An 18,426-nucleotide genomic window follows, 5' to 3' on the forward strand; every position below is an offset into this window, starting at 1 on the left:
TTCACTGAAACGCAACCAACTTCTTGTAACTGATAGGGGGTATTTATATTTTTAGTACAAATAGTGACAATCAAATTTGAATTTATGTTCGTTAAAAACAATTGAGTTTATGTAATTTATCCATTTTCCTTACCACCAAGGCACTAACTCGACGCCAATGGCTTATTTATAAACTGATTTTTTTTTTATGAGTGATATTCATAAACTGATTTAATCTGGGTTGAGTTGAACTTACACATGTTCCTTATTAATTATATGAGTTAAAAAAATTAATGATGATAATGTTAATTTTATAAATATTTTATTTTATTTTATTATTTATTAGTTTTTCTATGTGTAAAATAACCTAGGACATAAATTATAATTAGACGGAAAAAGTAGTATTTAAAATTGAAATAATGGATTATAAAAGGAAAATCATTGAGTAAATTATTTTGACTAAAAAGAAAAAGAAAACAATGCAATTATCTCTGCAATAAATTAGGATTATTTTTTCATAGTCAAATCGCCTTAATAAAAATAATAACTTTGATGTATATTTTAAAAGTTTTAATTTTTTTAAAAAAATAGGGGGGCCTAGGCCCCTTAAAAATCTTCACAGTTCCTTCCTGTTAACACTGTAAAAATGTTGTACACTGTTGGTTGGTGTACTGAAATTTAATTCTATTTTTCTAATCTAAATTGCACTGATTTGCCTAACGCATTTTTATTCATATTATAAAGTCAAACATAGAGTGCATCCACACATGAAAAAACAATAAAAGGGAATATATAACCCAAATTCTCAAGGCAGGCAGGTTAACAACTAATTCCACAGGTGTAACAGCCACCATTTGTTTCAGGCGTGGACTACAAACACAAACGTTATATTAATAGGACAATGACTTGTTCCTTATTTGTTGTAAACCTTTGCATTTCACCTTGATCCCCCAATTAAACCAACAACATCTGAATATGACCATGCTACCTCACCCATTTACTATGATTGCAACAATAATCATTGTTCTTGCACAAACACTTGTGGGGGTGAATTCACTTCCTGAAGCTGATAAAATAAGCAATTTGCCGGGGCAGCCACATGTCAAATTTCAGCAATATTCTGGTTACTTTTCCGTGGATAACCAAAATCAGAGAGCTTTGTTTTATTACTTTGTTGAAGCTGAAAAACACCCTACTTCCAAGCCAGTAGTCCTATGGTTGAATGGAGGTATATACAAGATATTGTTCATTTATTTATTTTGGCATAGGTTTAAACTATTTAAACTAATCAAAGAAATAAAGGTGCTTTCTTTTGATATATGAAGGTCCTGGTTGTTCATCTATTGGAGTTGGAGCTTTAGTTGAGCATGGCCCTTTCAAACCAGACAGCAATGTTCTTGTGAAAAATCATTTTAGTTGGAACAAAGGTGAACCAAAAATCCAACAACTTTGTATATCCAATGCTTTGTTTCTATAGGGGTCAAAATATCAAATATGCTTCTTTCTTGAAACCAAAATTTCTTATTGATTTTTCATTTTGTTTTTCAGTGGCAAATGTGCTATACTTGGAATCACCGGCTGGTGTTGGATTTTCCTACTCTAGCAATGCATCTTTCTATACGTTAGTGACAGATGAAATTACAGCTAGGGATAATCTTGTTTTCCTGCAGCGCTGGTTCACTGAATTCCCTGAGTACTCAAATAACGACTTCTTCATTACAGGGGAGAGTTATGCTGGTAGACAGAAATAATTGAAATAAGTTAATAATATATTCATTTTGAAACTGCAATAAGGTAATACAAACTTGTTTTGTTTTTTGCAGGCCACTATGCTCCACAACTTGCACAACTTATTGTTCAAACAAAGACCAACTTTAATCTTAAGGGGATAGCAGTGAGTACATAGGGAAATTTTGAATGCATATATAACAAAAAATCATTTGATTTATTTGAAAAGTATAATGTGTTCATATACATGTTTTGATATTTGCAGATAGGGAATCCTCTTATGGAATTTGATACTGATTTGAACTCCAAAGCTGAATTCCTTTGGTCCCATGGACTGATTTCAGATTCAACTTACGATCTCTTCACCAGAGTCTGCAACTATTCCACTATTAGGAGACAAACGATACATGGGAATCTTAGTGACGTTTGTGCAAAAATAAATGGACTGGTGTTTACTGAGGTTAGCAACTATATAGACCAATATGATGTCACTCTTGATGTGTGTCTGTCATCAGCAAATCAGCAGGCTTATGAGCTGAATCAAATGGTAAGCTTCATCTGTTATATATGCATACCCCATCTTAATTATTTTGATTGTTTTCTCCCAGCTGGTGTTGTTCTATATTTTTTCTTTTACTTGCTTTTGTCTATGATGTAGCAAGAGACACAGAAGATAGATGTTTGTGTGGATGATAAAGCAGTCACATACTTAAACAGGAAAGATGTGCAGAAGGCTCTCCATGCTAAGCTTGTTGGAGTCTCAAAATGGTCAACTTGCAGCAGGTAAGTCTTATTTATTGCTTCAATGATGAGACATAATTAGTGCATTTAGATTTAGAGATGCATATATATATATATATATATATATATATATATATATATATATATGTTTTCAGTCCTCCCTATAGTTTCAGTGAAACTTAGATTTTAGTTCTTGAACTTCAATTATGATCAATTTGATCCCTGAACTTAAAAAAAAAACATGATGGTTTGTTTCTTTTCTTATAATAAAAACCATTTCAGATGAGGGATGAAAATCATGTTTTCTTCTAAAGTTCAGAATCAAATTGATTAAAGTTAAAGTACCAAAACAGGTATCAAGTTTTTTTGAAAGTCCAAAACCAAAAATATATTTTACCCTAAAATACTATTACCTCCATTCTTAAATTAGTGTTACATTTGACTTTTCAATGTAACATTAATTACTCTTTTTCATTATATCCCTGATAAATGTTACTTTAGTTTTTGAATCTAGCATTAATATTATCCTCTTTCATCCATTTAATTAGGTTAATTTTGTAAAATTATCACTCTCTTTTATCTATTTATTAGTTTTTTTTATCTTTGTAAAATAACTTAGGATGACACTTTTTATGAAAAAGAGAAAGTATATGTTTTTCCATCTTTATTTTAGTGTCCTTTATTACTCAATCTTTAAATTATTGACCTAGACTCCTGGTGTAGCATTCTCTAGCAACTCTTTTTTTTTTTACTCCTTATGTTTCCATAGTTTGACTTGGACCCCTTTTTTTTAGACTTATCCCTCCTATTTAACACTATCTATCCTGTGTTATAGAGTTCTCCATTATGACCGTCGGAATCTAGAGATACCAACCATTTCTATTCTAGGAGCACTTGTTAATTCCAACATCAGAGTTCTGGTATACAGGTAAGCGAATTTATTGAATCATCTGCATTTACTTACCTAACCCCATTACCTACCTACCATGATTCACCAACATTTTTTAATCAAGCCAAGTCCTTTTTTTCGGTACAGTGGAGATCAAGATTCAGTTATCCCATTACTGGGATCGAGATCTCTGGTGAATGGATTAGCCAAGGAACTTGGACTAAATACAACAGTTGCCTATAGAGCCTGGTTTGAGGGAAAACAGGTTAATACTTGGAATACAATTTATAAATATATAACATCTTGAATAACATTTTATATCAATCTTAACCATTGGTTGAAAACTCTCCAAAAATTTATATATTAGTAAATTTCAGCTATTTTGATTATGCATATAGCAATTTCTGAATTATCCAAAATTTGATATTCATGATCACCAAGATAATATAATATGATCTAATAAAAGGGTTAATAAAATTTAACTTCAGTAAAAAGTTATATATATATATATATATATATATATATATATATATATATATATATATATATATATATTATTTCTAAAGAATTTTTAAGGTATCATTATACCTTGAAATTTTTTAATACATCTAAGCATTGCCATTTGACTCAACCTTGATTTGGTATATGAATTTCAGGTGGCAGGATGGACACAAGTATATGGGGGCATGTTATCATATGCCACCATAAGAGGAGCATCTCATGAAGCTCCCTTTACTCAACCACAGAGATCACTCGTGCTACTTAAAGCATTTCTAGAAGGAAAGCCATTACCTGGTGTTAAATAAAATATGAACTGTTTTAATTACACAGATGTTCCTAATTCCTTTCACCACAATAAATATATTTTTTTCTAAAATCCTCACAGAAACTCATTACTACTATTGGATCATCTTTAATTGTTATCTTAGTACTTTCTAAGTTTCTAGATTTTGTTTTCTTTCGAATTGCGAGTTAGAGGAGCAGGGGTTGAAAGTGAGCATTAGGATTAGCCATTTATAATCCACTGAAATGAAAGGAATCTATCTAATTTGTAATCCAAGAGCATGTTTATACACTGATTTAATCTGAATTGAATTGAACTTACACTGATCATTTTTACAAGTTAATATACAAATATATAATAATGCTTAGAACAACACCAACTCCCCCCGCCAGAAAATTACAGAAACCGAAGAAACACGAAAAAGTTTTTGTATTGGGGAGAAAATCCACTTCAATCGTATTAATTGAAAAGTAGAACCAATATATAAAAAAAATGGAAAAGGCAAAATATATTATTAAAGAAAGCATTGGCACATAACCAAACTAACACGAACCAATATATAAATGTAAATCAAACTAGATATGTAGCAGTGTTTGCAAATTAGTTTGATTTAGTTAATATACAAAATAATTACTCATAGCAGAATAAAAATAATATGCAATCTGATTCAGCATCCAAAGGCCACCCACGTTGTGTTTGTTTCGGCATCCAAAGGCCACCCACGTCTTTACAAGAATTCACATCCAATAGCTGAATTGACTTAAAACCAATTATTGCAAGCGTTCAGAATGATGCGCATCCAAAGCAATGACATGCCAATGCAAACATGCTAGAAATTCGTTTAACTGTGTGGTAATCAACTTTCAAAAATGAAATTTACAAAATCACGAGATAAAATAATGAGTTAGCACGGCATGCATAGGTAGAAAGTAATAATTGTTAGACAAATGGCCTCAGAAATTTTAAGAATGAAGAGTTGAATTAAGATTTTATAAATTGTTCTACAGTTAAAATTTTATACACTTTAACCCAAGTCTCAAGATTTTTTTAAAAATAAATTTCTAAATGATAATTCAAATTAAACTTAATGAATAAAAATAATAAGCAACAATAAATAAAAGAGTTTGAGGGAAAAATAGTGCATTATACTAGTTCGATAAAGTCTGTTGCTTACGTCCAGTCTCCAAGAAACCCTCTTGGGAGTTCCTCTATCTCGCAAATCCTTTACAAGTTCTGAAACACACAAGGACAACTCTTTCTTTGTGTTCAGATGCTTTACAACAAGAGACTCTCAGTCTCTTAGTCCTTTGATTAAAAAGAGAAGAAGAAGATGAGAGTCTCTTGAAAGTGATAGATGTTTATAATGAAGCACTCAATTCCTTATTGAATGACACAAGCTTTTTGTCAAGGAATTTTTTTAAAGATATGAAGATTTGTATTTGAGACGATAAGAATGTTTTTTACTAGTGAAAACTCTCTTAATCTTTTGAGAGGATAAAACTTTTTGGACAATGAAAACTCTCTTAATCTTTTGAGAGGATAACACTTTTTGGACAAGCAAAGCTCTCGACAAATTTCGTGCCCAAAGTCATATATATATATATATATATATATATATATATATATGCCTTTGATGATCATTCAAAATTCAAATGAAAAGATCTGACTGTTGAAAATATTTTTCGAAAATTCTTACTCATTATCCATATTAGTGTAATCAATTACACATTTATTTTTTTAAGAGTTGTGACTCTTCACTTAAAATCTGAATTTCTAACACTGGAAATCGATATAGTCGATTACACATTTAAAATTTTGAATTCAAATTTCTTATAGCTATTTTAAAACATTCAAGAACTTTTGTAATTGATTACAAGCAATGTATAATCGATTACATCATTTCAAAAATATTTAAAAACACTTAAAACCTTTTCAGAAAACATTTTGATCACTCTAGTAATCGATTATCAGAGAGAAATCTTTAAAATAAAAGGTTTTGAAAGAAAATCCTCTTGACCAAATCTTTATCTAACTTGAGAATCTAACTTGTAGATGTAACTTGTATTACTTGAATTTCTTGAAGTTCACTTGAACTATCCATGAAAAACACTTGACTGTTGACATCATCAAAATCTCTTGTAGTCTTGTTTCCACAAAAACGTGAACAATATATTCCACAATAACGTGAACAATATATAATCAACCAAAACGAAATTATTACAATCAATGAACATTTGAACCAGATGGAACTTAATTATATTCATCAATAGTATTTGCTGACATGGATGCAGCAACAATTTTAATTTAACGTGCACTGAATGTTGTTTAAATCCTTAACGTTGTCAAACAAAACTGCTTTCTTCTTGATTGTGCTCGAACTTGCATGATACGTCCCAATCAAAAAAATGTAAGAAAGAATTTTAAAAAACAATTATCACCTTTACAAAATATTTGGAATCCCCATCCACGAGTATGCAACAGAAAATGTGACAACAATAAATACTCTTAACCAAGCAAAAAAAAAACAGAACTACAAAATGTTAAGGCAATAAATTTCATGAGCTACAAAATAGTTTTTCCAGTTGTTGCAGAAAATAACATTCATGGTAAGCCCAAAAAAAGTTCCAAGTGTTTGCTCCACACCAAAATGTTGATTTAGACATCATACATAAAAATCAGAACATAAAGAAACTCCTCAAATGTAGCAGAGCACCTAGCATGTAAATTTCCACGAATGATTTTGACATCAATCATGCAATGTCCCCAGTATATCATCGTCTCTAAACAGATGATACCTACACAAAAAGCATTTAATTAGCCAAGACTTGAGAAATAGATAGCAGCTATTGCAACTAGGATGAACCAACTAAATCCGTCCAATATAATTCATTTACATAGTACAAGAAAAGGAGAGAAATTAATTGGTGGCTAAGTAGTTTAATATCAATAAAATGTTTCCAAAACTAGCATCCCTTAAACCTTGATGTCGATATTTCGTCTGTTAACTTTGCCACACTCAAATCCCACAATTTGAGAGGGTTTGAGAATGGCAAGTTAACAGATAAAAAATCAAGACACTCCCTATCCTCTTAATTTTGGATTGTGACTTCTTGTCTTTTTCTAACATAGAGAAAAAGATATGTACTTTTCAACATCTGCCTGGTTCAAATTAATCATCAAACAAAGCAATTCTAAATAATGGACAAACAATATCAAGCACAGCATCTCCTTCTTCAATAAGGGTCTACCTTGTATTAATGATTCACAAAGAAAACAGTCTCCAATAAGTCAATAACATTTACTCATTTAGACCTGAAGGGATCAACTTTGTAACAAGAAAATGTATTTAGAAAAATGCGGGACCTCAAGAATAATTCTAGTCCATTCAAACATTTATATCTACATATTAAACTTTAGGGTTAAGTTGAAGAATTCTACGAGGGTAAAAAATAAACTAATAAATAAAAAATATCACAAGAAAAAACATATACATACTCTTTGTTATCAAGCTTCACCTCAGTTCCCCCATATTCAGGCAAAAGAACAGTGTCACCTTCCTTTACAGCCACAGGAATTAGCTTCCCATCCTTACTGTGAAAGCCAGGGCCAACAGCAATAACTTTTCCGGAATTCAGCTAAAGTAAAACACGTAAAAATACTCCAACTCAGCAAATGCACTTCAAAAAATCAAGAATGTAACTCAAATGTATGATTTGCAGTGATAAATTGTCACTTATCAATCGAAAGAAGCTGAAGCACTAACTTGGAAAAGACCTTGAACAAAGAAAACTCACTCTTCAAATTTAATTGTTATTGTAAATACACTAAGACAACTACTCTATAATACAAAGAACCATAGGATCACAATCCAAAAAAAAAAGAACAGGACAGTATGCATCAGCTTAATTAGTACCCATCTGGGTACGATATCATATCACAGTATCACACACAGAAAATTGGACAGCTAAAACACCCATAAAAAAAAGTGGTGAAAATGGAATAAGTAAAATATGAAGAAATCAAGCCAAGATGAAATTTTGAAATGAAAATAGAAGACCCAAAAGGAGGAATTGAAAAGGGTACGAATGAATTGGATTGGGGGTGTAAAAACCTTGGTGGATTTCTCGGGTAACAAAATGCCAGCGGTGGTCTTCGATGGAGGCACGATTTTCTCCACCAAAACCCGATTGAACAGAGGAATCAAACGCTTCGCCATTTGGAAGACACGACACCAAAGGGAAGGGAGAGAACACCGACAGAGAGCCTCTTGTCGAGAAAGTTGAGGTCAATTGTTAGGGTTTTACAAAAGGGTTTATGTTGATTCTATTTTAATTTTTTGATTTTATAGTATTTTTGTTTATACAAGGGGGTTCTAGAATCTTCGCTTGGCGTGGTTCTTTTATTTTTATTCATTCCATGGTGCATGTTGCTCTGTCCCAAATCGGAAGTCAGGCCCGGCCCTGAGACTTGTTCGGCTATTGCTTTCTGCACTTTCGTTTTGCCTTCCAGACTGTGCAATCCAGAATATAAAATATATTCTGAAATTTTTATTTATTTTTGGCTTTCGGAATAACTAATCCGAATATAAAATAATATTTCGAAAAAGTGTAAGAAGCAACTTGGGGAGTGCAGGAAGTAATAGTCTGCTTGTTTTAGGACTGATGGCACTAGGCCCATGATTGAAGGGCCCAAAAAAGTAATGAAGAAAATTTAATGTGAGGGGAAAAAAGTTTTAATCCCTTTAATAATAATTTAATTTTGTCGACTTTTTCAAAAGTTTTTCAGTTACTAATTTCAAATTATTCAAGCATTAAAATTAACATAATTTTAATTTTAAAAAATTTAAAGGTTCATTTGCATGTAATATTTGGTATTTGTGTGGTTTTTAGTAGAAAAAATATTTTTATGAAATAAAATATATCATTTCAATTAAATTACATGTCTTTTATGTAACATATGTTTATATTTTATCCTGTATTAAATATATTTTTTATCCTTCAAATTTAGGTCATTATTGTTTTATCTAAATTTAAAATTATATTTTTAATCTCTAAATTTCTAAAATCAAACCTCTAACCATTAAGAAATAAGATTATCTATGATATCATATCATTTTAGTATTTCTTAATACTCTTTTACTTGCATTGTACAGTTTAAAGGTATAAATACTTTAAATGATATCAATTTGGAATCATATGTGTTGGTTCTTCTACCTCTTTATGCTATAGAACCTATACAAGATCAAAAAAAAGAAAAAAAAAACACAGCAAAGCAACAAACAAGAATCTACACTAGATTTACGTGGTTTGACAATGTGCCTACATCCACGGGAAATGACAGTTCATCATCATCACATTGATCATGAAGATTACAAGTTCAATACAAGCAACAACTAGCTTTGATCTCTCTTGATTTCTTTCTTTTCAAAACATCTCTCAATCACCTAACTCACTATCTCCCTTTTAAACTATTTGAATTTCCTGCAACTATTATGTTTTCAGCCTCTCTCTCAATAAATAACATGATCAAATATATATACACTCTAGATGCTAGTCCTAGGAACAAAGACTATACTTTGGTGCCAAAACTAATTTAATTATGATAACTAAATTCAGTTACGAGAGCACCACTTGAAACCTTTTCACTTTATGCTTTTTTAAATTTTGAGTCACACACCACAATATGCTTAACTATTTTTGTGTGTGTGTTCTTTTAATTATATTTGCTGCCATATTCCAAGATAAGGTATCACCAATCTTAATTTTATCAAGAACTTTCAACCAATCTCGATAAGCCTTCAATACTGCACATATGCATTATTTCTTCTTTCCTTTTAGGTTGGATAGTTCCAAACAATAAAAAAGAAATTGTCTTCCCAGGATTATTCATTTTCTCTCTTTGCTGAATCAAACAAAGCCTAATTTAAAAGATGGACTTCTGACTCCTCACCCCACCCCTTCACCCACATGAATTAGTGTAATATGCCAATTATTTATAAGTTGCTATGAATTTATGAGTCTCCATCAGATCAAGTCTTTTTAGAAAAAAATATCAAGTGAAGACTTTTAGAAAAGTCTATTTAGATAATCAAATCAGATTCTAAGTCATTAAAAAAGTTTTTTTTTTAGATTTAACAGATTAACTTATTTAAAAAATCAAAATAAATATTTATTATAATATTAAATTTGTTATAATATATTAAAATTTTATATTTATTTATCTTTTTAAATATTAATAATGTTGGTCCATATAAAGAGTCGTCAAATTAAAGCTTATAGTTAAGTTAATTGAAAATTAAATTTATATCTTATTTAAATGTGTTATTGTAAAATATACTTTTAAATGAGTTATCACAAACTAAGCCGTTAAACATGTTTGTAGATGGGACCAGGTTTCTATGTAGACCAAGCTCTAAAAAAGATCTCTAACCAGTAAATAGATCAATCTCAAGCCATATATTTTTTCCAAGGTCAGTTCAGAACATAATTAACAAATCCTAGTCTAACTTCGCTTCTTTCTTCCTTGTCTTTCTATAATAATTATTATTATAATAATAATAATAAGCTATTACGAAAAAAAAATGTAATACAAATGTGGTGGAATAATTGTCTATTCCACTTTTTATGAGGAATATGCAATAGAAAAACTGTTAAGGATTCGACCGTATAAAAATAATGAAATGCAATCATGCAATCCTGTTTTCTTTTCCTTTTTTGTTATAAATTAGTTTTAGGACCTAATATAAAAATAAATTAAAAAAGAAAAGATCTTGACACTTGCATTACTTTTGCTTTTTACATTTACCATATGTCAACTGGTGTTGAGTGAAAGGAGAAAGATCTCCTTTTAAACGTTGTTGAATGCAAATTACTAAAAAGAACGCTAATAATATTTTTTTAACACTCTCCTAATATTCTAAACGTAACTAGTTAAAATTTGTTAAAAGTTATAAATTTTTTTAAGTTTACTTATCATTTGAAGACTCTTTCACTTAATCTAAAAGTAAAATCCATTGAAATTAATGATTTAACAAATTTCAATTAATCATATGAAAAGAAAGATGTTAAACAGAGTGTCACTAATCTTTCTCAATGTTAAAACATACAAATTGATAAGGTAAAGTATACTGGAAAGAACAAAATTGAAATTTGACTCCACGGTCAACCAATTTCCAACAAATTATGGATACAATAGCTATCATTTTATGTAATATTTTATAACGTAAGCAGAAAAAGTTTCTCCACAAGTTTAAAAGATTTCTAAAGTTTATTATCTATTATCAGAATGCCAAGCATTCTACCTTGAATTTGAAACAGCTAATAAAGATAAAAAAACTTCGTACCTCATTGCCCAGAGGCTCTTTGCTATGCGAAGGTATGGAGGAGGAATATTGTACGCAACCTTACCCTTGCATATGCAAAGAAGCTGTTTCCGGATTCGAACTCATGACCAACAAGTCACCAAGGCACAACTTTACCGCTGCACCAGGGTTCGCCCTCTAAATAGCTAATAAAGATAGATGGTAACTAAAATATACAAGGGTTTATTAAAAAAAAATGGTATCATTTATGAATGCAAATAGGGGTAAAGTCATTGTAGATTTATTTTATTTTTGATCAAGAGACATCTGAGTTGGATCCCAGGCTAAAATTCTAAACCAAACCAATGTTCTTTTGGGCTCATCCTCCTTAAATATGACAAAAACCCGCTTTTTGCAAAAACTACTACAGTTTCCATCCTCGAGAATTGCAGGCCAAGATGACCACTGAGAAGCCCATATTTGTTAGCCGTTTTCTAACTGGAAAGTGGAAGGAAGATCATTATACTAAAAGAAAAGAATAATGTTGATATATATATATAGACATAGGTTAACAATTTATGTTTTTGATTTGAAGTTTTCATTTTAATTCCATTCCTACCAAAGAAACCTTTATTTAATCCTGCGTGGAATGGTATACATGATTTCTTGATGAGGCTAATAATAACCCTCAAGTTCCTTTGCCATTCTCCAAAAGCATATATAAAATCAGATGCAGATAATATACACTAATTTTCTGTCAGTAAAAATGTCTGCTATATAACATGTATAACTTCAACCTAATTGATGAGAGCAAACCATGTTTTAAAATCTTAATAATGATTCAGCAAGACAAATCAAAAGACCAAAAAGAAACCCGGAGAGAAAAGTGGAATTGGAATAAATCACAGACAGGTTGGCTATAATCATAGTTGATTTGACCACCTTAAACCTAACTAGTTTTCATTAATATAAGTTTTATGACGATTCTCATCATACCATCTTGGCCTCAATCATTCATGTTCCATATGTTATTGGTTGCTGTGTTATGCAAGAAGAGGAAACAGTAAAATGATTACGTGTATAATCTTGTAAGTAATTTTATTCTCATTAAACAGAATCAGGTGTATAACTCTACTTAAATTATAGACCTTGTAAATTGGGAAAATGAATTCTTAGGGGAAAAAGGAGGGGTGAAAAGGTTCCCTGGCTTATCTGCACAAATACAATGCACCCAATCCTATAATATTCCTCCAAGAACTGTTAGAGAAGCTGCATTAATCAAAGAGTAAATCATACTAAAATTTCTGAGATTTATTGAAATTTCTTTTCATATTCCTAATATTTTTACACCTACTACATTAACCCTCTTAATTATTTTTAAAGCACCACACTGATATCTCTTATACATTACATTAGTTCTGATATCTCTTATACATTACATTAGTTCTCTTTAATTGTTTGAAAAATATTATCTAGGGTACCTTTATAAGTGAGGTTGTTGTTAACCTTAAAAAAAGCAGGAGATTTATGAGTAATTTCAAAAAACTTCAAGGAGTTGTCAATATAATTTACTCTTAATCAAAGTACAGTTGTTCAAGACTTCCGGTTAATAAAGGTTTACATAATACATACATAACCTTGAATTAGCAATCTTATAAATGGTTGTAAATTTGTAGCTCAATCAGTTATGTAATGCCAACCAATTAAGCAATAAATCTAAACTATGCTTTAGTCAGTGTGAATTTTTAGACATGAATTTTCATCATTTTAGTAAGATAAACTAATGTGGTAGCTAGCCATATTAATGTAGTGATTTGTGAAAAGGGCAGGGAGGCAATAAGGGCTATTTAAGCATGATTACTGATTAACAAAGACCAAAGTTGGGTATTTTTTTAGTGCATAATGAGAAGTTTCATGTAGCAGTTATGTCCCAATGATGGTATGAGGGGCAAAGGGCCATGGCTTTGACTGAAGAGCTAGGTGCAATAGAGCTAAAAAGTAAAAATGTAACACCAAAAAGTGAGAAATTCTAGTTGCTTGTGGAGCAAAGAATTCTTTTCTCTAATCATATCGCTTGTACTCATGACGACATTCCCCATCTATGCATTTCATCTTTGCTTCTTTTAATCCAAAGCAGATGCCACTCAATAACATTTCCCAATCCCCATCTTTTAAAGCGTTAATAAAAAAACAGAACCAAAAAAGATATCAACTCCACCCCAAAATTAAACACCAACACTGAAAAACTATGCTGCTTAATCACATGACGTTTCTTCAATTTAGGGGGAAAAGGAGAATGTACTTCTTCAAACTTTTCTATACGCACAAAACTAGTTGTCTATGAAATATAATGCTTGGTTTGAATTTTTTTTTTTTTTACTGCAAGGTTTGAATATTTTAGAGAGAAACAGTATTTTTTTTTTGTTAGAATAATTATAGAGAGCAACATTATAATGCAAAGCATACAGTAGAGAATAGAATTGAAGTCAGGAACATAACTAATTAGGATTTGACAAATAAAAACTAGCAGCATGGAGCTTTATTTATTTATTTATTTTCTTTAGCATGCATTATGATTCCACTCTTCTGTGGAATGTAGGTAGCATATCATATATAATGATATTCTACCTTTGATTTTCACACACAAAGTCTCAAAACCTCATTCTATATTACCTTTTTCTAGCTCCTCCTCTCCACTTCCTACACAGGAAATCACATATATATTTGTGTGTCTCTCTTTATCTGATTTCTTCCAAGTACACGCACACACATAATTAACATGATGGGATCTCATATCAACTTCTAATAGAAGCTTGTATAAGGTGATGATGAAAGGGGAGAAAGAAACATGCAGTCGATCATATTTTAGGAAAAAATCTACAATTTTTTTTTATACATTAAATCATTAAAATGGCATTGTTTGATTTTTTTATTGAAAAAAGTAAAAATATTCATCAAAATATATTTAAATTATATTGAAATTCAATTGGCCAATGTTACAAAATTCTAAAACAAATGAAAAAGTCTGACTTCATTGCATAGAAAAATTGTTATGGTAGACACTTAGGCTATGGACTGGTCTATTCCTTAGGAAGGTCCAAAAACATCACTGTAACTTTTAGTCTCTCATTCAATTGCGGTTCTGGCGAGATCTTACTCCTAGCTTTCATTTCACGCCACGGTGCCGAATGTTGCACAGTCTAGGGAGCTCGGATTTTGGTATTTTTTTAGTTCAAATCACATAAAAAATGAAGGTTTTAGAAGTCAAATGTTTTTTTTTCGTGTCAATTTTGTCTGAAATTCATCTCTCATGTATTTTATTAATTTACATTATCTTTTATATACCACCTTCAATATTGCACAGTGTTCCAGTATGTATGATGGAACCTCTGCGTAGGAATCAAAACAACTTGTGCACGGGTGAATGGTGTAATTAACTTTTCCACCACAAAAATTATGTACGAGTTACTTTTTTTGGAAAAGATAACTACTTCTTAATATAATATTTTAAAATTATTTTAGAAAATTTATTAAATAAGGTATTGTATTTTAAAATGCAAGTTATTGTAGCATTGTCGACTCATCTATTTCATTAGTGTGTGTGTATATATATATATATATTACAGCATAATCTTCCTAATATGTCTTAATTCCATTAGTAGTAGTAGAATAAACCTTCCTAATCATTTACATTCTTGTTAGTTTAAAGTAAGCTATTTAATATTCCTTCAAAAAGGAAAAGAAAGGCAATGGTATTCAACAGACATGTGTTTCCTTCTTATATTGATCAATGGCCTATATTGATCAAGTTGAATAAATCTAATTAAAAAGGTAAAACCCTTCCAACTCCTATTTTTCCTGGGTAGACCCATTATTATTATTATTATTATTAATTGTTACTATGCTTCACTTTTTTATTAATAAGTTAAGGATAACAGAAAATTATATATTAAATTATCGACGGATGTTGAAGTAAAATTCTTTTATACTAATTAAGATTATATATAATTAAATTCTAAGTATAATAGAAAATGTTTGTCTAAGCTTGATAAACATTAAGCTACCAAACTTTCATAAGAGGATTTTTGAAGAATTTAGGAAATCATAAATAAAAAATTATAAAAGTAAAATTCTTAATTGAGCATTTCATTAGTGATGTGATGTGTATAAAAAATTGTGATTTTCTATTAAAGATTTTGATAAGGCAATAACAAAATATTAGCCCTTTCATATTATATATATATATATTGGCTGTAGTCCGATTATTGCATCATATTTTCCCTTCTCTCTGCTGCAATGCGACCATGATGCTCCAGAGTTGGAAACTACCGTACACACTACACTTTCATGCACAGATAAAAGCCAAATTAAACTTAGGCCTTTTTTTTTTCAGCACCAATGCTTCAGCTTGAACTAGGCCAAGAACAAAAAAAAGGTATTCTTTATTAGTGAAAAAAAAAGATATGATACAATAAAACTAATATTTATTTATTTTTTATAAATAAAGAAGTATCCTATTTTTTTTCTTTTATCATGATATTAATATAAAATTGTTTTCATTATAAATAGAAACTAATATTTGTTTGAAATCGTAAACACAGAAGATGACTATTTCTCTTTCTCTTCCAACACGTTTATTTCATACCCAAGAATTAATTAAGATTTGAATGATGAAGAATTTTACTAAATACGAAAATAATATATGGAAAATAGAATAAAATAATAAAATAATATTCTATATATTTTAGGTCACAAAATTATTTTTCTAGTAATTTAGGTAGACTTCCAAAAAAATTGAGAATGACTATGGTCCCACTCTCTTCCTCGTGCATGGTCACCTTTTCCCTCTGCCGCATAGATATCGATCGATGGTTAATTAGTATTGTCTGAGGTTATGTTAAAATTTTATTTTGTTAGACCAAATAAAATCCAAAAACTTTTTTTAGAGAGAGAATAAAATCCAAAAACCTAATTATAGGTTGGATTTTCAATTATATGATCTATATATTGGAAATCATATGACAAATAAATTGGGGGAATTAGACTTATACATGTGTCCTTTTCGCTGGAAAGAGACAGACGAAAGCATGTATGCTTCGTTTATTTTATTCAAGGAATGGAGCATCAATTCCTCCTAACTTTATTTCTTTGGTAAATAAATTAATATTTTTATTTTATTTGAATTAGTGTTAAATTTTATGACAACTTTTATAGTTCACTCTTTTTTTAAAAAAAATTGAGGTATTTCAACAGTTTATTTAATTTAAATTTCAATTATTAATTAGTTTTTTTTTTTTACAATTTAACTAGGAGAAAACAGACACGAAATGTCTAACTGTTTTTCCATTTTTTATATAAAAAAAGATAATAGAAATTAGTGGATAATTTATAAATATAATTATAGAAACAAAATAATAATTTGTGATTGTAATTCTAGGAATAAAATTGGTATAAAGATATGTACACCAAAACATCTTATTTCTTTTATATATAGTTACAATTTTTTTTAAACATTAAAACATATTAAAAAATCTCAATCCAAGAAAAGAAAAAAAAAAGAGAAATGAAGATAGAGCAGCGTTGTTATTCAAGTTCTTTTGATTTTCTTTATTTTTGTATATATGAATCTAGTATGGATATTTGAATTTAATTATATTTGGAATGTTTTGAGAATGTAAATGTGTTTTATACTTCACCTAATCATAAACTGTCAGGTAGAATAAAATTATTCATTTTTATAATAGTTATTTTAAAAATTGTTTTCAAAATCATTTTTAATTAATAGATGGTTTAAAAATATTTATACAAATTATATATCAAAATTAAACTCGCTCCTTTAATTACGCGAGAAATATAAAACACATATTCTCTAACATATTACACATTTTTTATTATTAGCTAAAATTATAAGGACAAAAAAAAGAATATTTTACAAGAATTAAAACAAAATAATAAAGACCAAAACCAAAAAAAAGAAATTTATAAGGACCGTTATAAAAATAGTTTAAATATACACGTGGATTTGAAATTTTCTTCCTCTAAATACATGCTTTTAGGTGCCTCATGTCGACATGTGTAGTTTAATTGGTGACTTGATATATATATGTATATATATATATATATATATATATATATATGGCTTTCATGTTCTGATCAACAAAGTGTTAATTCTATGGTTTTCATGTTCTGATCTTCTTCTAAAATTAAAGTGAGCAAGAACATAATCATATCCAGTAAGAAAGTACCCACTACATGCATTCTGAAATTCACCCCACCTCTTTAATACGTGCCCCACATCAAGCTCCTCCTATTTTGTTCTTCTTCTTTTCAATTATCAGCCATGGCATCCTCTTCCTCTTTCCTTTTTCGTCTCTTCCACCGTTTCACCTTAATTTATTAACAATCTGGATTGCAAGGTTAAAATTATTTTTTAGATAAATATTGTTGTTCTTCCCTCTCACTAGTGAAACTAATAAAATGGGGAACCTGTATAATGAATTTATAATTGGAGTGATATGTAATTTAGTCTCCAACCTATATTACATTGTACCTTTTTTTAAAAATATCATACTGTATCCGATAATTAGGTTTTGGGGCTACTTGATCATGTTCATACCACGTCTGCACTTATGTAATATACATCAATTAATTCATTTGTGGCACTGTTATAAACTTTTCTTTACGTAGGAGTGATTATGTCATTGACTAATGTATCCAATACACAAGTTTATTCTTCCTTTTTTACTTAATCATATATGTTCTCAATTATTTTTCTTTTTTTCATTTTCTTCTTCCTTAGAATAAAGAAAAAGAATGTCTCCGATATTCAACATGCAGTAGTGGTCAATTATTTGAGTTACATAAGTACACATTGTTAAGAATCAATATTAAACCTCAATCAAGTATTTGACTTTGTTGGATTGTTGCTCAGTAACTTGATCTATCCATAGGCATGAATTTAAACATGGGCAAGGCCATTTTTTCTACTTTCTCTCGAGAGAGGCT

The 18,426-nt window shown here is 29.8% G+C and overlaps 2 protein-coding genes across 2 annotated transcripts; one reads left to right on the forward strand and one right to left on the reverse strand.

Moving 5' to 3' along the window:
- The first annotated feature begins 822 nt into the window (after window positions 1–822).
- LOC100800430 (serine carboxypeptidase-like 45) lies at window positions 823–4,444 on the forward strand. The gene is made up of 9 exons (XM_003554063.5): window positions 823–1,207; window positions 1,305–1,406; window positions 1,528–1,716; window positions 1,803–1,873; window positions 1,973–2,254; window positions 2,366–2,490; window positions 3,284–3,376; window positions 3,485–3,602; window positions 3,994–4,444. The coding sequence occupies exons 1-9, from the start codon at window positions 955–957 to the stop codon at window positions 4,141–4,143; spliced, it is 1,383 nt and encodes a 460-aa protein (XP_003554111.1). The 5' UTR covers window positions 823–954; the 3' UTR covers window positions 4,144–4,444.
- Window positions 4,445–6,694: 2,250 nt separating this feature from the next.
- LOC100800967 (10 kDa chaperonin-like) lies at window positions 6,695–8,437 on the reverse strand. The gene is made up of 3 exons (NM_001254400.2): window positions 8,233–8,437; window positions 7,617–7,756; window positions 6,695–6,916 (listed from the first exon to the last, which is right to left on the reverse strand). The coding sequence occupies exons 1-3, from the start codon at window positions 8,335–8,337 to the stop codon at window positions 6,868–6,870; spliced, it is 294 nt and encodes a 97-aa protein (NP_001241329.1). The 5' UTR covers window positions 8,338–8,437; the 3' UTR covers window positions 6,695–6,867.
- Window positions 8,438–18,426: the final 9,989 nt, after the last annotated feature.

The sequence above is a fragment of the Glycine max genome, chromosome 19 (assembly GCF_000004515.6).
Source record: "Glycine max cultivar Williams 82 chromosome 19, Glycine_max_v4.0, whole genome shotgun sequence".
NCBI classification, from domain to species: domain Eukaryota; kingdom Viridiplantae; phylum Streptophyta; class Magnoliopsida; order Fabales; family Fabaceae; genus Glycine; species Glycine max.